The following is a 23,391-nucleotide window of genomic DNA, read 5'->3' on the forward strand; positions in this document are numbered from 1 at the left end:
TGAACAGAGGCTTACTGCCTTTCAGCAAATGTGTGTCTTTTGCCACAACCTCGTCCACATTAAGCAATTCATCTCATACGGCGGAGATGGAAAAATGCCGCCTTTGCAGTAGCTGCAACCTGCGCCTCCATGGAGAGGGAGGCGTCGAAGGTTACACCCAAACTCAAAGGGCCCCACACATTTGTACCATCAAACACACCCAAGTACAACTTCACGTGGGAAGAAAACCCAATTGGCCTAGGGTTCTACCTTGTGTGGAGCCCAAAATGAGTATGCAGATACTCATATAGGGCTCATTCACACAAACCACCAGGTGGCTGGCATTTGTGGCATCATCAAGAGGGATGGCTAACTTGCGTGACCCAGTGAAATAGCTTTACGTGTTTTCAATACATAGAGGCCAAAGGATGACACCCACCTACACCCATGTGCTAATGAACCCCTAGAGCGTGGGTATGGCAGTAGCATGAGACAAGAATTCTTCAACATTTTCAGCCCCCAAAACCATAAAAATCTATTTTTACTGCTTCTGAGGCAACCTCCCATCCATACAGTCTAGGGAACCTCCTACTAACAGTGCTTCAGTCCTACCTGGATTGAGCTTCAGTTTGTTGGCTCTCACCCAGTTCGTTACTGAGGGAAGACAATGGTCAAGTACAACCACTGCCTCACTGGCAGGTGTGAAGGCAGTATGCTGAGCTTGGTTGCTGGCAATGTACTCCGGAGTTTCATGTAGATGTTAAACAGCATGGGGGATAAAATTGAACCCTGAGAACCCCACACTGAAGGCTCCAAGGTGAAGAACTTCCCAAGCATCACCCTCTGGAAACCACCACTCAAGTACAACGGGAACCACCACAAAGCAGTGCCACCCACCCCCAATTTGTGTTGGCATGCAGCCAAGGAAACGGGGGCAATTGGCAGGCCCCCAGCTGGCTTCAGCCCACCGGCCGGTGTACCGGGGCGAACTCCAGTCCTTGGTGCAGCATGAATCTGCGACCTGAGCTTCAGAAGCTAGGGCATGCTACTCAGCAGAGTAAACACCGCACAAACAGAAGAGGCGGGAGAGGTTGTGTGAGGATATTTACAAGCAGTTTATTCAGCGTACATCAGGACAAAAGGAAACATGTCTAATCTCCTTCGTGTCCAAAGCAAAAAAGCAAAAGCAATACACAAATGGAAGTTCCCAGCATACTGTGCTGGAGTGTAAACTGACATGTGACACACAACAATCATGCCTGTTCCTTAAGGTGGAACAGAATATTCCAACAATTTGGACAGCTGCTCCAGGATACCATGAGGTCAAGAATTAACAAGGAGACATTTTCCGTCTCTCTCCTAACAGTGGTCATCATACAGGGTGACCAAAACAGTTCCTATGACAAAACTGGGCCTAAATCTCAATCGAAATGTATACAGAAAATCAGTTTCTTCCAAGAGCACCTGGATCTGATCTGTGGCCACCCACTCCAGGGCCTTGCCTAAGGGGAGATTAGGAACTGGCCAATAGTTTTTCTGAGTCCTTAGATTTTCCGAGTTCAGTGAGGGTTTCTTAAGGAGTGGCTTTCTTAAGGAGTGGCCTCCTTCAAGCAGGCAGGGACCACCCTCTCTTGCAAGGAGACATTAATCACCTCCCTGGCCCAGCCACCTGGCCCCTCCCTGCTAGTTTTTATCAGCCAAGATGAACTAAGGTCCAGAATGCAAATGGCCGTCCTGATCAATCCAAGCACCTTGTCCACATTCTCGATCCTTACCAACTGAAACTCATCCAACACAACAGGACTAGACAGTGCTCTGGACACTCCTTGGTCACCTCTGCTGTAACAGCGGAGTTAAGATCCTGGTGGATGCAAGCAGTTTTATTATTTGCAAAGCTAAGTGTCTATGATGTATTCCAGCTCAAGTATTTTCATGGGGAACCTATATTTAAAGGTAGATGCAAAATGTAACCAAGTTTTAATATGCTTGGAGCAATCACCATTGGGCATTACTCTGCTACAAAAGAGTCAAAATCTCTCTTCCAACCCCCCCCCCCTTTTATAAAAATAATATATATTTTTTTATGTAGCCAGTAAAATGGTTACATACAAACTCAACATATCATTGATAAAACAGCACAAAGCAACATAGTGTAACAAAAGCAGTTCCAAAGCAGCTCAAAAAAATAGCCTCGGGGTGTTGAGGTCTTCCTAATATCTCTCCAATAGCTTCCTTTACTAGAAATACATGGAAGCCCAGAGACAATTATCATTCTCCTTCACACAATCTTATCCCAGCTGTACTTATTTGCACCAAGATTTTCAGATTCTAGGAAGACTTAAAGTTGGTCAGGATCTGCATCCTCACCTTGTTGTTACAGCTATTTTTATTTCTCACCAAAACAAATACAACTTGTGACAGATAGTGCTTGTATACAATGTGTATGAATGAGTCATCAATGCAAGTAAACCATAACAGTATTTTCCTATATTGATTTAAATACCGAAGCCCCAGACAGCATTCTTAAATAAGTAAGTTTGATTTTTGCTGTTCTGAAGTTGGTAATTCCTGGCAAGAGGAAGTTTCTTTCAAAGAGAAGGTACTTTCTCATATCCAGAGTACGACCATCTTGAAAGCCAATTATCTTGTCCAGAGGAAGTATAGCCAACTGCTGCTCTCCACTAATTAGGGCAGTCCTGGAAGCGGAAACAGTCACTCGCAATCTTCCACACTGTGTTGTTGTTTGTGGTTTGTGCTGTTAACAAGAAGTTCTGATTGAAGTACTGCTGCTTGCTCCCATCAAATTTGACAGACCCACATGTCACAACAAGGATGGTGTTATGGTTCAGAGTGGCTTGCTCTACAGAAAGAAACAGAACAGAAGATATTAAGGCATGCCAGTATACCACAAGCCTACTTTTATACAGAATTTCTATCAAGCATTTCAAAGTTATTGCTTCTTCCTCCTCTTTCTAACTAAAACACCTGTAAAATGCAACCAACAATACAGTCAGTATTATAGAAGCTTGCAGTGCAACCATGAAACAGGTATGCGTATGTGTGTGAAACTCAAGAAGTATTAGTAAGTTCATCTTGTTATTATACTGTTTAACCCTAGGATGGCTAACCTGTGGCCCTCCATGTATTGTTGGACTCTCATTTCCCAGCATAGCCAAAAGTCAGGGATGATGAGAGAGAGAGTCATTGGTGCCACAACTTACCCACCAATGGTTTAGTCCAAAGTGCCACTTTACAATGTTCTATGGGTGTCTAGAAAGCAGCTTCTACCAAGTCAGAATATTGGTCCACCTAGCTCAGTGTTGTCTACACTGAGTGGCAGCAGCTCTCCGGGATTTCAGACAGGGAGTCTATCCCAGTACCATCTTGAGAGGCTGGATCTGGAACCTTCGGTGTGCAAAGCAAATGCTCTGCCACTGAGGTATGCCTCTTCTCTAACTTGCCAACTAGCAAACTCCCCACCACCACCATTATTCGTTATTTCATTTTCAATATGTATATATCCAATAACAATACTTTTGTTGATAGTTTAGAAGTAAAAATTAAAACCATAAAATACAAAAATTCAACATGAAAACAGAATCTACAAAAAGAGCAATAATTTCAGTGCTATTTTTCGCCATCCTGACTATGTTTTGCTTGTTACTATGCTATGCATACTTGTTTTATAGAAGTGAGTCATGGGCAACTTACACCTGCTAGGAGCAAAGCCCCAATGTCTTTCACTTGTGCTGCATCAGGTAGATTTTGGGCATCACATGGCAGGACAGAGTCTCAAACAAAGATGTGCTCTCCCAAGCCCACATTCCTCGCATGTTCACATTTCTGTTTCAGAAACATCCACACTAGTTTAGTCAGGTACACAGAATGGAAGATGGCAGGATCCCTAAGGATGTGCTCCAGGTGGAGCTGGCTTCACGGACTAGGCCTGCTGGCAGCCTGACTCTATGTTACAAAGATGTCTGCAAATGTGACATGGAGGCTGGGATTGCCACTGTATGACAATCCCTTACAGACAATTGCAATGCCTGGAGACAGACAGTCAGGCTGTGTGTCCACAGCAGTGACCAGAGGATGAATGACCACTGAAAGGAGCACAAAGAGAAGAAATGCCACGGTGCACCTGCAGCAGCAAAACCAAACATCTTCATCTGCCCTACTGGACTCTACAGCCAAAGCAGGCGCTGTAACTCTCCAGTGGTTTGACTTTACCCCCAAAGGTGAGCTCTTCAATTATCTCCCTAGACAGATGGATGCTAACATTGTAAACTGCCCTGTGACCCTCAGATGAAGGACAGTATAGAAATTTTAAAAATAAAAAATATGAAATAAGTTGGGCAAAGGACTGTTCAAAGAAGCGACTTACGGGAAATTCAAATTAATCTTTAAGGCTTCTAAAAACAATTATATTCAGGTTATGTCCACACCAGCACTCTTTGTACAGTTCATAGGATTTTGCTCTGACCTGTCCAGCAGCCTTGTAAGGTGGCATAGGAACTGATGTTCTAAAAAGCATACTGTCCAACAAGACAATGACTTATCCCCAACAACAGCATACAAATCGATATGGCTAATTTGACACAACAACACCCTTCCACATACATACAACCAAACCATGCTGCAACCAACTGAACACAACCAACCAAGCTCTGGACTCTCCAATCTCTCACAATGCCAATATAAATCAATAACTATATAAATAAAGGACCTACCCATGAAATGCTGACACTGAAACCCTGCACAATAGAATGAAAAGACCACTATCCCCCCAACCCTCTCCCTCCTTCTTTTTCTCCCCTGTTCCCCCTAAGTCTGTGACAATAGTGTCTCATACCGAATGTAAGCAAACTGTGAAAAAGACTCTATGAGTTGAAAGTGGAGACACTATATGTACTTTTCCTTTGTTTTTTTCCTTTGTTTGTTTTATATCACAAAAAATATTTAATAAGCACGTTTTTAAAGCATGTTGTCACACTTTTTGCAATAGTTTTCTGCTTGAGCTACAAAGATCAGCACAAATAGGAACAAAGCTGCTCCTTGCAACCTTTTCCAAAAGACCATCAGGGACACTATGGATGCTTTTCAATTTCTACAATTTTTTGGAAGAATATGCAGAAACGTCACAAGAACAGATTGGGTAGACATAATTTAACCACATAATTCAGAAACGCAAAGAAACAGCTGAAATTTCTGAAACTGGAATGATTGCAAGTTACATAATGTGAAAAGGTTAAATAATTCTGCTTACATATTTAGAATCAAGCTATCTTCCCTGATTTGTGGGCTACACTGTTTGACAAGGCATCTTACCATGAACAGGCTGGCAATCAAATGTGGTAACTTGAAAATCACTTGAAGGCAACATTTCAAAGAATTCTGCAAGTGCTGCTTGCCCGGATACTGCATTCCCATTCCAAACCAGGGTCGCTTTGTCCAGGTAGAGTTTGGTCAACACCTGAGAAACATTAGGCAGCATTACATGAACTCCAAGGGGAAACTGTGCTTTAATTACAGCACCCCTTCCCATATAGGTTGCTGCATCCAGATACAGTATTTACATTTTCCCCTTTCCTTTAGGGTTTTTTATTTTTATTTTAAATCTGAAAGGCTTTTTAAAGAAGTCCCCCAACAAAATGCACAGAGTTGCATTAAAGTCTTGTAATTAACACACCCAAATCAAAGCACCAAGTATAGGATGTGGGAGGCCTTGCTTGGCAGTAGTACACTGGAAAGGAACTAGGTATCTTAGCTGATCACATTCTAAGTATGAGCAAACAGCATGATGCACCTGCTAAAACAGTAAGAGAAACAACCTAACATTAAGAACTGTTTTAACAGTGAAATAGACTGTTTTGGGAGGCAATGAGTCTCCTTTGCTGGAGGTGTGTAAGCCATGTGTTAGGGATGCAAGAAGTTGCACCCTGCATTGCAAAATCCTACAGTGAGCTGGGACTTGGCTTCCAAAGTCCCTTCCAATTCTTTGGTTCTATGTCTACAGAAAGGTGAGCCTCACTGAGTTCAAAGGGAGAAACACTCAGATTAAGTAGCTACCATTTCATGTCAACTAACTGGAACTGCTCAGTCATTGCTTCCACACTTCTGTGTACCTGTTTGCACTATTTATAACACAATCCCATACATGTCTATTTAAACACCACTGCGTTCAATAGGACTTACAGGCAAGTGGTATAGGATTGTAGCCTTTGGATGCAGTCCTTTACAGATATTCTCACAGAGTAAACTCCCACTGAACATATTTTTGAGTAAGCATACAGAGGATCAAGCTGTTAAGAGACAGAAACAAATGACATGTGTTTGAAGGCTGTGTCCATGACAACATGGAATGATCTAATAATCTCAGCATGTACAAATGTGTATATTAGCACAAATAATATCAGCACATACAACATCAGAACTCAGATATGTACTTTGTGAAATGCAGTAAATAATTCTTCCAAAATAACCAAACCCCACACCAAACACAAAAGCTGTTGGGAATCTACATACCCGTCTCCTTTTATCCATGGTTTCATAGTAAATATTTGCAAATTCTTCAGCAGCTCTGCAAGCTTGATCCACATAGGTTTTAAAGTTCTAAACATAAAAACACAGCTCAATGAAACCATTTTCGAAGGGTGTCAACAGTAAGGTAAAGATGTCAGATGCAGAGAAGGGAACTCCATTTTGTAAAGTTTTAATTGATTTCCTTTTTGTTACATACAAGAACTAGGGAATACATACAAGAACTGTTTAGGGAAGCTTTTAATGTTTAATAGGTTATTGTATTTTAGTTTTGGTTGGAAGCCGCCCAGAGTGGCTGGGGAATAAATAATATATTATATTATTATTATTATTATTATTGATAATGGATAGAAATCTCTTCCATAGTTTTGCTTTGTTGTAACCCCTTCCCCAAAGCCATACAACTTTATATAAGTGACTGGCAGAAATGACCTATGACTATGATTTTGTCGACCATAATTACATGAAACAGTCCCAGACAGTATCAGCATAAACAGAGGAAGAGAAGCAGCAGTGAAGTTATGCCTTCAACTATGTGCTAGGAGAAAGGCAGCAAAGGGATTGTTTCTTGGGGGGGGGGGGGGATGTGCTCCTACACCAGGGGTCTGCAACCTGCGGCTCCGGAGCCGCATGTGGCTCTTTTACACCTTTGCCGCGGCTCCGGGGCAGATACTAGCGAGGGGAGGAGGCGCATTGTGCGCCCCGACACTCCCCACTGTGGCGGGCGCTGTACTGGCTGTGACGTCGCATGGGGGCGGTGCATGCGTTAGTCACGCACCGTCCCGACGTCACCTTCCCGCCCGCTGTCAGATCGGACATTAAGGTAAGAAACAATATATGCAGTGTTATATTTGTTCTAAATGTCGCAATGGTTTTGCGGCTCCCAGTTGTTTTTTTCCTTCGGAAACGGGTCCAAGTGGCTCTTTTTGTCTTAAAGGTTGCTGACCCCTGTCCTACACCATGAACTTTGTAGTGGGCCCTTCTCCCGTGATGGTCACCTAGGACCACATACTTGTTTGTTCCACCCCTCCCCATTCCATTCACATAAGAAGCCTGTAAGATTTGGCTGAGAGAGAAGGAGAGCACACTAGTGGCCCGATATCTCCCAGTGCCCTCACAGCTGAAACTCTTGAACAAAGCAACCTCCAAGGAGCCGACCTCATTTGCCATTGCCTCTGCAGCACCGGAAGCCTGGCAATACATTCCTTGGAAGCCGGTTCTTCCGCCCGTTGGTCCTGCCGCCCGAGGAGGTGGCCTCACATTGCCTCATGGGCCGGCCCTCCACTTAGGAAGTCGCATGTGTCCCTCCCTCCCTCCCAAATTTATCAACACAACGAACCCGGTTAGGCAGGCAGAGGCTAGGCCACCCTAAGAGCTACGCGGCAGGGCGACCTGAACCCACGTCCTCCGTCTCGGGGACGACACTCTAACCACTGCCCCGCGCTACCTCCTCAGCTTCCACTCTTACCACAGATGTAGTAGCCATGTGGGCGACGTCCCGCGAGGACTGAGGTAGAGAAGTGAGAGGCCAGGCTCGCCTTAGGGGCAACCTGCTCCTCTGGAGGAAGCACGCACAGGGATTGGCTGGAAGAGAAGCGCGAACAGTCAAGACGGACCCAGGAGACGGCGAGACAGGTAGGCGGAAACGGAAGCGCGGTCTCCGAGGAAGGAGTTAATTCCGCTATAGAGGTCCCGAGGCCTAGAGCGGCACCGCTCTAGGAAGAGATCCTGGCAAAGGGGTGGCTTCATGCGTCGGCCAGAACTTCCGGCCGCCTGTCGCTATGACGACGAATGACAAGGCCTTCCGCTGCGTTTGGGCTCCCCCCCCGGTGTTCCGGTTTAGCGTAACTCTTTCTCCCGCCCCCTCCACCACGTGCCTTTCCTGCTGCTTAGCTCTGCAGGTTCCACTAGCTTCACTCCAGAAAGGCAGTCTGGCGTAGTGGTTAGGGCGAGGGTGGCGAGTGCGCGGCCCTCCAGGCGCTGCTGGACAGCAGCTCGCATAATCGCTGCCCGTTGGCGATGTTGGCTGGGCTGATGGGAACTGGAGCCCAGCCACATTTGGAGCGCCAAATGTTGGCAAACCATGCATTAAAAAGAAACACACACGTACAAAGAATCCTGGGAACTGTAGCTCACCACCTAAAGATCTGCAGTTCCCAGAACGTGGGAAACTATAAAGTTACCGGGATTCTTTGGAGAGGAATGTTCCTAAATGTAGCGCGTGTGCTCAGTCTAATCCTTAGCCGACCGTGTGCGGCATGAGGCTTTTTTACTCTGTGAGTGAGCCCGTCGCTTCCTCTTTCCGCCGAACTTCACCTCGCATGGCTGTTGTTGTGAGGATAAAAAGGAAAGAGAAGGAACCAAGTGTGCTGTCTTTCGCTCCTCAGAGGAAGGTGGCATGCAAATGTAACACATGAAATTACACTCCTGGTCACCTATTGCCACCACAAAATGTATAGCGACAAACTTCTACTGGGCCTCAGCTGAATGTCCAGGACCTTTGTAGGAAGACTGAGCAATATGTTATTTCGGCGTCCACAACTCTTTAGCGGCTCATACAATATCTCCCTTTTATCTTTTAAATTCCAAAGAGCTAAATCTGCCTGCAGATATGGAAAATTCCACCTTCTTTTTCTGTTATGGTGCTAAGTGGGGATGCAGCAACGTGTAAAATTACAGTAGAAAACAAATCTATCCCAAACATCCTTTGGTGGGCATAAATTAGTTGGTTCTTGAATTCATTTTTAAAAATATTAAAAATTTATTATGACCATTTCATTCCTTTCCCAACTTTTTCTGTTTCTAACTGTCTTTTAAGAACCAATAGGGGGCATAGGAGTGCTTTGCATTGGTAGAAACTGAAAAATGAACTGCTTTTGCTTTAGGATAAATAATTACAGTAGAGACGTGAGCTCCAGTGAAACTGATGTTAACTCAACATAACTGCTGATTTTCCAAACCAGCTAATAAAAATAAGTGGGTAAAAAACTAACCAAAAAGGTCTGGATGACCCAGAGACGGGGTGGGTGGCAATTTCTAAGAGGGTGTTTATTTTACCTCAAATTCTGGTTACCAAGATTTCCAGCTGTTCAGCAGGCCCCTAGGGTGAACATGTGTCTTACTTGTGTCTTACAGAGGACAGTCCTCTATTATGAAGGGTTATAAGAGGATGAGATGGTTGGACAGTGTTCTCGAAGCTACGAACAGGAGTCTGACCAAACTGCGTGAGGCAGTGGAAGACAGAAGTGCCTGGCGTGCTCTGGTCCATGGGGTCACGAAGAGTCGGACACAACTAAACGACTAAACAACAACAACAAGAGGACAGTCCTCCGTCTGAAGGGTTGTCCAGGGCAAGTCCACTTTAAAGAATAAGAATCCTAATAATAATAATAAATTTTATTTATATCCCGCTCTCCCCAGCTGAGCCAGGCTCAGAGTGGCTAACATTAACATAAAATCAGACAGTCAACTAAAATACATCCTAAAATCAGATCAGGATCAGAATACAATCCAATTAGATGGCAACCTGCAGATTAGGGTTGGGGACCTTAAATGCTCACCAGGCCCAACTGTTTGTGCTTTGAAGTTAGCAGCACCCAGACAGCAGACCAAGAGGGCAAACAGAACACCTGGTCACAGGTGAGATACCTGGTGATAATCAGATTCTCACGTTTCTATTATGATAGCAAATTTTCTGATAATGCATGCATACCTATAAGTTAACATATGCAAATTTTATGCAAAATGGTGCCTTTCGTCTTCTTTGCTGTGATGCAGTTCCTCCTCAGTCTTTTTCCCTGCAACAGTGCTAAAGTGGCTACCGTATTCTTTGATCTTCAGCAACAACAAAAAACGCTTTTCAGAGCATGGATAGCTATTTATTATACAACAAATGAACATGGAACTTTACAGCGTGAGTGACATACAAAACAAACAAGAAGCTACTTTCATTCAGTTGGAGTTTTCAGCCTAAACTTTGGCTCTGTACATATTACCGTTTACTCTGGCTGCAGTGCACTCCAACCACTGGTGTTCTGAAGCTGTGTACACATGACATTAGCCACAATCCATATTTGTCCTGTAGTTTCTTGAAAAATACAGCATTTTCTGTCAAACCAGATTCCATCCGATTTGAAAATGTAAGTCACATTCACTTTGCAGTTAAACTGATGTATGTACATTTCAGGCAACCATAGCCCATGCACAGATGGCAGCTTCACTGAATAGGAGTTTGCAGCGGCAGGAGGGGTGTGTGTGGCAGGCATGGGGAGGCAAGTCAGGTAAAGCACATCAGGTGAATACATTTCTGCCCTACTTGGGCATGTGCAGCAACATGCAAATATGAATTGAAAAGCAGCATGGGGCGCGGAGGGGGTGACCTTGTTGCATTTTAAGTCACTAATGTACTGTATACATAGCCTTTGACAGAGGGGAAGACAAGAGCTGACTCGGATACTGGCAGATTTTCGAGACTTAGTATGAACATCTCGGCCAATATGAGTGGGGCTACCAGCTTCGGTGCTTGTTGCCATAGCATCTTATTTTAAGAAGTATTTTATAGTTGGCCCAGACATGCACGTGCTTACAGGTGCACGTTTTTTAATTTTTTACTTTTAAAACAAAAATGTGCTTATTTCCAAGTAAATGTATTTAGCATTAGCCCAGCAGAAGTAACCCCTGTTTTATTTGTCTACTCTTGGGTGTGTGGTTATTTCGGTGTGTTTAAATGCAAAACTGCACATCTTAATGCAGGGTTCTTTCTTAAAGTAGTGTTTAGGGATGTGGGAACCTGAGGGGGTGGGAAGAAGAGAAAGGTGAATTAGAGAATCAGAGAAGTTGGAAGGACCACCAGGGTCATCTAGTCCAGTCTCCTGCAATGCTGTCTAAAGGGGGACCACCCATAAGTTCAGAGTCTAACTCTGCTTCTGGGAAAGAAGAACAGCAGGAGCAAGGAAGAGCAGGACAGACTTTTGGAAATTCAGTCATACACACCACTTGTTTTCTACTGCAGATTAAGCCACCATTCAAGACAGAGCATCAGGGTTTAGCTGAAAAGTTGGCAATCCATTACTGATCATGAGAGTTATTGGCAACCTCTGTTGCTGTTTAAAACCACGATTTTCCTCTCAGTGGTGCAGGAGGTTACCATGGGGGGTGGTTTGTTTGTAAGGAGCTGATTGCAGAAAAGGAGGGTGAGGGGAGACCTGGACATGGATGTGAAGGTGAAAATAGGTGCAAAGCGTGAGTGCAGAACAGAAGAGAGAAGTGGCTTCAGAAATGGGGTTGGGATGGTGAAAAATGAGCTTAGTAGGAAAGGGAAGCTCTAGGAGGTTAATGTGGGGGAAATTGTCAGGGATTGGTGGGCAGAATGAGCAAGGGTCCAGGCCCTAGCACTGAGATATTTTTGTTTGTGTGCAGCAAAATAAGAATGGGAAAAACAGGGTAAAAAACAACAACTTTTATTTATCTCACTTCTCAATGGTCTCTGCGACAAAGGGAGCCATCTCTCTACACAAAGGAATAATAGAATCTCATGCTGGAAGACACTTATTAGATCATAGCCTGTCTCCCCGCCAGTCGGGCAGGATTGTTCCTGACAACAGATTAATAGTACCATCCACCAACAAGTGTTGCAAGCAAACAGATGATCTTTTCTTTTGCTTGCTATTCTTGTAGAGAGAATATTGTCATTTTAACAAGATTTTGTTGTTGTTGTTGTTACTACCAATGAAATACTGTTCCTTAAAAATAAAATCCTGCAGATACCTCCTCCTGGATTGTTCCTAAGTGAGGTTCTGTCTTCTTCTCAAGTCTGTGTTTCCTTCCTCTGAGTTTGCAAGAAGTTGGGAAGGAGACCTGGCTTCCAAGCTACTTCAATGGAGCCTTCTCATCCCCCAGACAGACTAATGCCTGTTAAAGGAGTCAACAGTGGAAATGTCCATCCCATGTGCTTGCGCGCGCGTGCACACACACACACACACAAACACACACAGACCCACACCCCAAACTTTCTGTTTACCAGGGCTGTTTCTGAAGCAAGTGATATATTTTTATTTTCAGATGATCCATTTCAACCAAACTTTAGATGTTTTTAAAAAAAATGTTTGATTGGATGTACTCTTTTATAATTTTACCACCTGCTGTTTTTAAAGTCTGTTTTTGTTGCTAATTTTTAATGAACCACATCTACTCTTTTGCAGAGCTTTTCTCTGTCTCAATTTGACTCAAGAAAATCACACTTTTATAGTTCAAATCGGGGAAGATAAATACAGTAAATGGACAAAAGTACAAAGATTCACAAAATGTTTAGGGGTATGCGTCCCCCTGCGCCCCCCCAGAAAAAGAACACTGCTCTCATGTAAACCTCTCTCTCCACCTGTGTGTGGTTATATACATCTAGCCATTGTTGTTGTTCTTGTTTCTCTCTGAACTTTCTGTAATATTCACAGTTAGCACCATATTCACAGCCATGAATGATACATTAACTAGGATTAAATATATCAGATATATGTCTTTAAGAAGGGTGCAGAATAAATAGTACACCCCTGTTGGCATTCTCTGTTGATGTTTTATCGTGTTTTTAATATTATGTTGGGAGCCGCCCAAATCCAGCCAGATGGGCAGGGTATAAATAAATTATTCTTATTATTCTTATTAACCATTTATATTATATATATTCTTTACAAACTTAATAAGAGGATTCCACTTATCTTTAAGATTTTCTCTTTTTTGTATACCAGCTCTCTGATTAACTGACAGGGCACACATATCTTTTGAAAAGTAAATCTAATTGAGTCCAGTGGGTCTTACTTCCAGGTAGTAATGGACAAATTTATGAATTGGTATGGCGTTTCCTCAGCCCAGTTCCTAGTTTTTTTAACCTTAAATTAAACCCCCCGTATTTCCACATATATATATATTTTAAAAGAAACCTCATGAAAATTCAATAGCATTTTACTGCAATTTTCTCCAAATATTCACATTTTTAAATGTAATATACACATTTTTGCAAAGCAATTTCTCCTAGTAAAATGCACTTTCTTTATGTTTTGTTGTACATTACTTTCTCCAGTATAAACATTTTAATGGAGGAGTTCACTGTAAGATTTGGAGAAGTGTGAATTTTGAAGGATGGCTGTTTCTTTTCAGTTCACATACTGTTTTGAGAAAGTGCAAATTAGGTAGGTCTGCCTTTAAATGGAAACTGAATCCCCCCATTCCCCGTTTGATACCAGCACTTCCCTTAAACAGGGTTGAGAAGATTGGGAAGGAGAACAAAGCATCATGATTGAGACATTGGTTGCCACCACTTTGGTACGTGGTGAATAGGCCGTTCCTATAGTGTGGGAGCAAAAGCTCACTTTTCAGATTTCATTATTCTATATGAATTAAAACCAGGTGGATATAGGGAAGCCTGCTCTTGCAGCATCAACCTGCTTAATGCAGCCCTGGGTGCATACAGTCCTACAGGGACTCTGACCTCTGCACTGTTCCGCCTCGAATTCTTCTCGTTCCAGAGGTATAGGAATGCAACAATGTTTAGTAAACAGCTTCTCCAGCAAACAAGGCCCAGGAAGTGTATCAGTATGCTGCAGGACTCAGTGAATAGGCACTTTCAGACTGTCATTATTTTGCAGGAGGGATTCAAGCACGTGCTGGAAATTTAGGTTGGTGCAAGTGAAGTGGATTAAAGGGCTCTGTTGCAACACCCCTATACAGTGGTACCTCGGGTTTCATATGCTTCAGGTTTCATACGCTTCAGGTTACAGACTCCGCTAACCCAGAAATAGTACCTCGGGTTAAGAACTTTGCTTCAGGATGAGAACAGAAATTGTGCTCCGGCGGTGCAGTGGCAGCAGCGGGAGGCCCCATTAGCTAAAGTGGTGCTTCAGGTTAAGAACAATTTCAGGTTAAGAGTGGACCTCCGGAATGAATTAAGTACTTAACCCGAGGTATCACTGTACCTGACTTTTTGCAGTTAGGAAAGTGGTGAGGAAATGCAATAAAAAGTGTGGGATAACTGATGGGAAGATGTATAATAACCTCTGTGAAAACAAATTGGGATGAATGCTCATTGTCATATATCCTCCCTGCATACTAATTAGAATGAATGCTCAGGAAAAGTGGACACAGTATAACTTCTGTGCAAGTTTTGTACAAGCAAATCAGCATGAATGTCCTGTGACCCTGGCGTAACAAATCCAGGCTTTTCAGAGTTAGCAAAGCTATGATGGAATGCACTGGGAAGTGTGAAATGAACAAATGATTAAGAAGATTGTGAACAAACGCTGCACAAGCAAATCAAGATGAGTGTTCATTGTCGTATAACCTCCCCGCACACTAATCAGAATGAATGCTCAAAAAAGTCCAGACATGGTCTAATCTCTGGCTCTACCTCGGGCCAACAAATCAGGATGTATGGTCATAAACAGGTTATCTGGAGGAGTTTGGTGATGATACATTAGAGACAAGCAGGACCCAAAACAAAATGTTGTGGTTGTATCCCCCTTTCTTCTTGTGGTTCAGGGCTCCAAGATAACATTTGCTACAAGGAGCTCAGGCATTCCACTCCCACCCCCACCCTGCAAACCAGTTTTCCACTTTTATTTCTCAACTGACCCTTAACATTCTGTGGCTACTCAGGTATGTCCAGTCCTCATTGAGCTGGAAGTGGCTGAGGGGTTGTGAGGGAGGAGAATTGACCGCAAACAAACAGATAAACCAAAAACCTCTCTTCTTCTGCAAATGAAAATACATTTTGCTCTGAAGGCTTTTGCCATCCTTCATAAACCCACCAGGGGGAGACACCTATCAGCGGGTGCTCCAACTTGTGTCACAGTTTGTTACGATCTGCCTTTTCATGAATTTTGCTTCAGTAAGAGAAAGAATAAATACATATGTTATTTCTGCATATTGAAAGCCATTGAAATAGAACCCAAGGTATAAATTCAGACTTAAATGAGTTTAAATGTGCATGTGGGAAGGTATTTGTGTTCCATCAACATCTGAGCTGATGTAGGCAAACTGGTGATGCTGGTGAAACACTTGTGTTCTCCCCCCTCCCCCCCCCCAAGAGGTAATAATATCAAGATAACCGAGAGCTGAATGTTTGTTGGGTGCTTTTTATATTTGGATAGTTGTGATTAATAGCTTTAGTTTTCCACACATTGTGCACCGTTTTTGAACAGGATGGAATCCACCCCACAGCCATATGAACTGCTCTCAGCCCTGCCCAAATCTATTTTGACACTGTTTCCATTCCATTTTGAATATATTTTATTGGAATTTGGAAGAAGAAAATGTGAAGATTAATATCAGGTATTAGTAAAAAGCCAATCCAAATAAAAACACAAATCAGAAAGGAAAAAGGAAAAAAGAAGATGAGGAGAAAAGGAGAAAGAAAAAAAAGAGGGGGGGGGGGAGAACTTCTGATTCTTCATTTGTCAGCTGCATGTAGAAAATTATTCAACACATCCACCCCAGAATAACACTCAACCAATCTACTATCTATAAACCAATATTATCTTCAGTCCTCAAACCCAGATATCATAAGTTCATGTGATGAATTTATAAAAGTTCATAAAAGTTTTCCAGTCTTTAGTAAATGTTGACAATAATTTTTCTCTGATTAAGCACTGTTTTTAAAGGGGGGAAAGGCCCAAGCCAGTGGGCATTTGGTGGGGTGGCACAGGCAGGGTGCTGCATCGCTGCTGATTCCTGAGAGGGAGAGGGGTGGTGTGCTCAGCATGGTGTGAACGCAGAGGCATTGAACTGGCTACACTTGCACCCCACTAAGTTCCCTGCACTTCCCACCTCTGCTCCTCATGAAGCAGCAGTGATGCTCAACGTTGGGAGAGCAGATTATCATCAGTACCCTACCCGTGCACTCCACCGACTGCTACTCTGTAGTAGGGCACATGCTTCAATCCCAGGTTCAATCCCTGGCACTACCACTTTAAAAGATTAAGTGGGAGGTGATGGCAAAGACTTCCAGGGACTGAGCTGTGTTCACACTCCCGTTTCCTTTGCGCTGCATTCCCAGCATTCCCATAACGCACAGTGTCCTGCACCTTCTTATAAGATGCTACTGATTAATGTGTTGTTTCTCAAACTGGCTTCACACTGCTTGGAGTCCTTAAGCCATTCGTAATTCATCTGTAAACATGATGTGAACACCTTTGCATAGCGTAAAGGTCTGCCTTGCCCTGTCCCTTGGTGTGCAAAACAGAAATGTATTGAAGCCCTGCTGATGTGAACAGCTGGGGGGGGGGGGAGAACAGTGAAATGCACCAGGGTGGGGCCCCCAACTCTTTGTTTAAAAAATAGGAAGTGGTTGGTTTATAGCAGAGTTAATAGCATGGATCTACCCCGACCCTCCACTAGTTCTGTTTCATTCACTAGCTGCAAAACAAAACAAAACAAAACAAAATATAAATAAAACACACTGAGCTCCCATTTGCAAAGGAAAAAAAACGCTATTTGCTTATAGTTTTCTCATATTTACAAGGATGGCTTTGGATGCTAAGCCTACATGGCTGCACCATACAGGAGAGTGTGAGGAGTGAAAAGCTTGCAGGTTTAGTGGTAAACCACAAGCTTTATTTTCCCTGACTATCTGTTAGGGCTCATCCGCACTTCCACTTGACCTGAGATTTCTAGGCATAGTTCTGTGATTTGGAGGCATGGGTCTTAGAAGAGTTTATCTTTTGTCCCACCACTTTCCCTGGGAAAACCTGCTGTTTACAGCTGACTCAGAACCAGATTCAATCCATGGAAAACCCGATTCACATTATTCTGATTCCATTTCCATGGGGAAAGTGGCAGAACAACAACAACAACCAACGCTCAGACCTTTGCCTACAATGCCTAGAAATTGCAGCACAAACAGAATTGTGTATGAACCCTTAGTCTCAGCCCTGCCCTCTGCTGACTGGAGGCATGCAAGGTTGCCTATACAACTTCACTGTGCTCTAAGGCAATAATGCGAACATACCCTGAGATCCTGGAGATCAGCTGCTAGTCAGAGTAGATCAGGGATGGGGAACATGCTTTCTTTCCAGATGTTGCAGGACTACAACTCCCATAATCCTGAATGTTACATATGCAGGCTGTGGTTCAAGTCATTTCCCCCCTGCACCTCCTAGCTGCTTTCCCCTACTTGATGCAGCAAGCATATGACTGGAACCTCAACTAATCATAGAATGGTAGAGTTGGAAGGGACCCCAAGGGTCCTCTAGTCCAACCCCCTGCAATGCAGGAATCTCAGCTAGGAAAGTACTGCTGTTTGGGTGTGGGTGGGGTTGTTTGGCATAAGCAGAGAGTGGGAGAAGGGTTAAGCACACCGCCCCCCTCTCCACCATTTCTCTGCTGCAGATCCTTTCCCTCTGCCAGCATGTGTGCTCAGGGACGCGGACTTATAAAAAATATTGGGGGGGCCCGGGAAAGCTCATGAATAATAAATAAGCTCATGAATATGCAAATAAAGTGGCGCCGCCTCCTCGTGAGCGAATATGGGAGAGCGTGCTGCGCCTATTAATCAGCTCCAAAGGAAATTGGGTGGAGCTTTTGCTCGGGAGGGAGGGCAGGAGGCATGCAGCCCGCCCCTCCCTGTGCATTTTGGGCTGGGGGAGGGGCGGCGATGGCGCTCTGCTGGAGGGGCGCCGGAGATTATTGGGGGGGCGGAGCCCCCCCAAACGAATTTTTGAGGGGGCTCGGGCCCCCTCAAGCCCCATGGAGTCGGCGCCTATGTGTGTGCTGCTTGTTGATCATCTGATTATGGGTTGGGGAGAACTCAGTAGTCCACCCCAACTCATGCAGACTTGATTTGTTTTCTTATTTTTTATTATTATTATTATTATTATTATTATTATTATTATTATTACATTTAGATCCCACCTTTCCTCTGAAGAGCTCTGTGTGCTGTGCAGTTTTCCCACTCCCTGTTTTATCCTCACAAAAACCCTGTGGAGTAGGTTAAGGCTGAGATAAAGGGACAAGCCCAGCAAACTCCACAACTGATCAGGGATTTGAACCCTGGTCTCCCAGGTCCCGATCCTACACTCTAAGCACTATCCGGGGAGCCAATTTAAAAGTCAAACGTGAAAGTGGTCTGGAATTTATTAGGCATCATAGGCTCCTCCTGGCTCCGTTCCATTGCTAACCCCTGCTGAGTACATAGTTTGACTGCCAACACCCCGTGAACAACTAGCTTACTGTCTGATCAAATGCGACGGGACCATGGAGCCCCAGGGGTTGCAAGATTTTCCATTTGCAGCGTGGCACCTTATATTTAAGAGACATTCAGTGACACATTTTGTTCTTTGCCAAGGCCTTTTGCAAAACACAGTGACATTTGGATGGCTTTATCTCTGTTTTTAATGCACTTAACATTGCAAGGCATTCAGGACTGCCAAGGCGGATAAGGGTTCAGAGAATAAAATCTTATTAGCATAATGTAAATGATTTCTGATAACTGTTTACCAACTGTGGGCACCTTGTCCTTTTGAGTGGTTAGTGAAATTCCTTGTGACCTCAAATGTGAGCAAGAAAGCCAAAAGTTAATCTGCACTTGAACCCCCAACACCCTGGTAATGGGTCCCATTGTACTGTCATTATCTAATGACATTAGGAGTGAATTGCACAATGTGCATTTTGATCCCTATGTTTCAGAAGCCACCCATACCAAAGGCAACACACAGACAGTCCCCACCATTTAAAAAAATATGATATTTTAGGGTCACTTCCAAACATCTTTTGTGTTGTGCGTTTATGATTATTTGTGTTCATATTGCTATTGGGATGCTCATTTGTGATCCCACTATCAATACTGATTGCTGCTGCAAAAGGGTTTGTGGTGGTCACACTGGTTCATTTCCAGTCAATGCATATGCTGCTGAAATCCCGTAACTCTGCTATTGTGTTAAAAAGAACATGCCACAGAAGACACTCATGATAAAACATCAGACTGGAGAGGCACAGAATGGTAACCAATTTGTACAGAGAGCAAAAATATTTCATTGACCTGTTCTAGGGGTGGCACAGCCACCAATGTGCGATGTTTAATAGTGGCAACCAAACATTAGTACAGTAGTGCTGTTCAAATGTTTATTTAAAATATTTCTATTCCTCCCCCTTTCAGTCCTGAGAGCCTGCAAGGTAGCTCACAGTTTAAATTAGGACAACGTACAGCAGGGGTGGGGAACATCAGCTCCTGGGGCAAAACGCAGCCCCCATACCCCTCTACCAGGTCCTTGGGACTCTGTGCAACCCATTTCCCCAAGGCCACACACCCCTCACCAGCCCCGCCTCACACCATCCTTGAGCTGAGTACTGAAGCAAAAGCCAGGATGTTTTGCATGCAGAAGGTTGTAGGTATGTGGCATGGAGAAAATTTCATTGCCCATGTGACAATGAACTGCTGAATATGAATCACTTGCCATTTGATGCCAGTGCAGTTCTGTGTTTTTGATGGTTTTTAAACACACACACACACACACACACACACACACACACACACACATTAATTGTAAGTCGCTTGCAGACATTTCAATGTAGTAAGTAACAAATCATCATCATCATCATCATCATCATAGTCCAGAACATTATGGCTAGAAGATTAGCAGGAATCCAGTGAAGAGATTGTATCTTTCGTGCCTGTATTGAAACAATTCCACTGGCTCCTGGTAAGTTTCCATACTCTGGATTGAGTGCTGGTTTTAACTTTTAAAGCCTTATATGGGCTAGTTAGAAGGACCCAAATACCTGTTGGACCACCTTCTCTCCACATCAACCTACATCTCCACAGAGATTGCGTGGTGAGTTCCCGCCTCCCCCCTCAGAAATAAAGACACGAGACACAAGAATTCAGGTTAATGGGTCCAATTAGGCCACAACTCTATTGATTACAGGAATTGAGCGGTATTGGCCTTAGGCATTGGTCCTATCAACTATCAACTAACCGGCTTCAGCCCACTTGCTTGAAGACCAGTAAGGGTTAACCACCAGTAGGGAGAGTCCTGCTGAGGCACGTCAACTAGGAGCTCCCCCTGGAGTTACCGCTTGGGGGCGTGCCGTGGGCCCACAGCTCCATAGGCTTAGGACAAGGCCACGCCCCCCCCCCCGGAATCCTTTACTGGACTACCCTTTGGTTTGGGGGAAGGTGATGGCGCTACCTTCCCCCCTTAATCTGCATAACAATAGAACAATACCCTTACCAATGCCTAACCGCCAATACCAAGGAGTTGTGATGGATTGCTACGAGGTAGGCGAAAACCAAGTGGCTGGTGCCAATTCTCCCACATCAACCTACATCTCCACAGAGATTGTCAGGGGAACCCTTGAGCTGCAGATGCCGCCATTTTAAATTTGGAGTAGCTCATATTTTACTGCCTGTTTGAATCAATCATTCCTGTTTGAGTTTGTTGTGCTAGTTCATATGCTAACTTTTATTATTGTTGTTTTAAAAAAATGCACGAGGAACACAAGTTTATAACTTATGTAAACAAATACAGTTGCTCAAGAGAGAAAAAGTGTACAGTGGTGCCTCGGGATGCAAACGGGATCCGTTCCGGAGCCCCGTTCACATCCTGAACACAATGTCAGACGCAATGGCGCATCTGCATGTGCACGGGTTGCGTCTTGCCGCTTCCACGCATGCACGTGACGTCATTTTGAGCGTCTGCGTCTGCGCGAGTGGTGAAACCTGGAAGTAACATGCTCCGTTCCTTCCAGGTTGCCGCGGAGTGCAACTCGAACGCGCTCAACCCGAAGCACATTCAACCCGAGGTATGACTGTATAGGCGAGTTTGATCAAAATTCATTTCACCCAATGCTGGAAGCAGATAAGTAGTATACTTAGTCATTACTACTGTGAGGGAGATTTGCTATTTTGTATCTGATATGAACAGTTAGGAACATAGGTCTGTAAGTCTCAGTATTGCCTACTCAGGGCCAGATTTAGGTTGATGAGGCCCTAAGCTACTGAAGGTAATGGGGCCCTTTATATGTCCAACTGTCCTTTGTCAACAACAAACTGTCGCAGTTTTTTGTGTTGAATATATATGTGGTAATTTATGGACCTAATAGGTATCTAACTAGTGATATTTTAGGGAGCAGGCTAGCAGGCGGGGCCCATTACAGTGGTCGCTCGGGTTGTGAACATGATCCGTGCAGGAGGCACGTTCACAACATGCAGTGCCTGCGCACACACGGGTTGTGATTCGCCACATCTGTGCATGCGCAAAGCATGATTTAGCGCTTCTGCGCATGCGCAACCACCGAAACCCGGAAGTAACCCATTCCGGTACTTCTGGGTTTTGGCGTGTCTGTAACCCGGAAAAATGCAACCTGAAGCGTCTGTAACCTGAGGTATGACTGTACTTACATTATAGGAGCCTACACAACACAAAACACTGCTGCTGTATGTAGGCTTTATTTTATTTGTTTTTTATCTTATATTTTGGAAATGTACATCCAGGGTTTTTTTCCCTTTAAATTTTGTGGGGCCCCCAAGAGAGTGGGGCCCTAAGCTATAGCTTGTTTAGTAAATGTAAAGGGACCCCTGACCATTAGGTCCAGTTGTGGACGACTCTGGGGTTGCGGCGCTCATCTCGCTTTATTGGCCGAGGGAGCCGGCGTACAGCTTCTGGGTCATGTGGCCAGCATGACTAAGCCACTTCTGGCGAACCAGAGCAGCACATGGAAACACCGTTCACCTTCCCGCTGGAGTGGTACCTATTTATCTACTTGCACTTTGATGTGCTTTCGAACTGCTAGGTTGGCAGGAGCAGGGACCGAGCAACGGGAGCTCACCCCGTCACAGGGATCTGAACTGCCGACCTTCTGATCAGCAAGCCCTAGGCTCAGTGGTTTAACCCACAGCGCCACCCATCTCCCATAGCTTGTTTAGCTTATACCTAAATCCCGCATTGCTTACACTGACTGTAGCACTTCAGAATTTGAGACGGGACATTCGTAGCCCTACCTGGAAGTGCTGGGCATTGAACCTGGGGCCTTCTGTATGCAAAGCAGATGCTCTGCCATTTAATTATGGTCTGTTGAACTATGGTCTATTGTAACTATAGTGAAAAGAAGCTATATTGGCTGTTGTGCTATCTTTATCTGATTTTAAGCTCTGGCCCCAAAGGCAATCAATTTTGCAATTGTTTGATGCAACAAGAATGCCCAGTAATTGTATGAAAACATACATGTGTTGGCAGCTGTTTGAGATCCTTACCTCTGTACCCCAGTCCGTTCAGCTGACTCTACAGCACAAACTCAACATACCTCAGCAATCTTCTTAATGGGGGCTGCTGTAACTTTAATGTAGATTAATTAGATTCTTGCCATAAGGATAAATACCCAAAAAACGGTTTCAGGAACATAAAATGCAATCTGCCTCATTCCCACTCATTACACAGATTACAAAAACATTGATTGAAAAGCAGTCAAATTTTATTGGCAAAAACAAAGCACCTATTCTTGTCTATTAAGATGCTTGTTAAATTATATGGAAAGTGAAGCACATCGTCTTTATGTTTGCTTTCTTTAGCTTGGTAGTTTGCTAATTTATAATCTGGAAACTTTTGGTCTCTCTCTCTCTCCCACCTCCCTTTATGACCTGCTGAGATAACTGAAGGAAATTACCAGGAATGTTTATGCAAAGTGACTGTTCTGCATTGCCTTACCTTACGTGGCAAGACCCAGGCAAAATCCTTGGGTGTCTCCAGACTCATTTTGTGGGTGGGATTCAAGGACATACCAGAAACTTAAAAGAGTTTTTTGTTTTTGTTTTGCACACAAGCCTCTTAATCATAGGATGGTGCCTTACAGCACATCAAAGCATTGGTCCATCGAGCTCAGTACTGTCAACAC

General features: G+C 44.0%; 1 protein-coding gene and 1 long non-coding RNA gene across 3 annotated transcripts; one reads left to right on the plus strand and one right to left on the minus strand.

Annotated features, from left to right (window-relative positions):
• Nucleotides 1-1,070: 1,070 nt before the first annotated feature.
• On the minus strand, nt 1,071-8,120 carry NXT2 (nuclear transport factor 2 like export factor 2). Of its 2 annotated transcripts, none has more exons than XM_028715216.2 (4): nt 7,988-8,120; nt 6,505-6,591; nt 5,308-5,452; nt 1,071-2,839 (listed from the first exon to the last, which is right to left on the minus strand). In XM_028715216.2, the coding sequence occupies exons 1-4, from the start codon at nt 8,003-8,005 to the stop codon at nt 2,661-2,663; spliced, it is 429 nt and encodes a 142-aa protein (XP_028571049.1). In that variant the 5' UTR covers nt 8,006-8,120; the 3' UTR covers nt 1,071-2,660. The 2 variants fall into 2 exon arrangements, with proteins under 2 accessions (XP_028571049.1, XP_028571050.1); XM_028715217.2 differs by lacking the exon at nt 7,988-8,120 and adding an exon at nt 6,175-6,281.
• On the plus strand, nt 8,020-12,329 carry LOC144326149 (uncharacterized). Its single transcript, XR_013391307.1, has 2 exons — nt 8,020-8,154; nt 9,655-12,329. It is a non-coding gene; the product is annotated as an uncharacterized LOC144326149 (long non-coding RNA).
• Nucleotides 12,330-23,391: the final 11,062 nt, after the last annotated feature.

This window comes from Podarcis muralis, chromosome Z (genome assembly GCF_964188315.1).
Source record: "Podarcis muralis chromosome Z, rPodMur119.hap1.1, whole genome shotgun sequence".
Classification (NCBI taxonomy): domain Eukaryota; kingdom Metazoa; phylum Chordata; class Lepidosauria; order Squamata; family Lacertidae; genus Podarcis; species Podarcis muralis.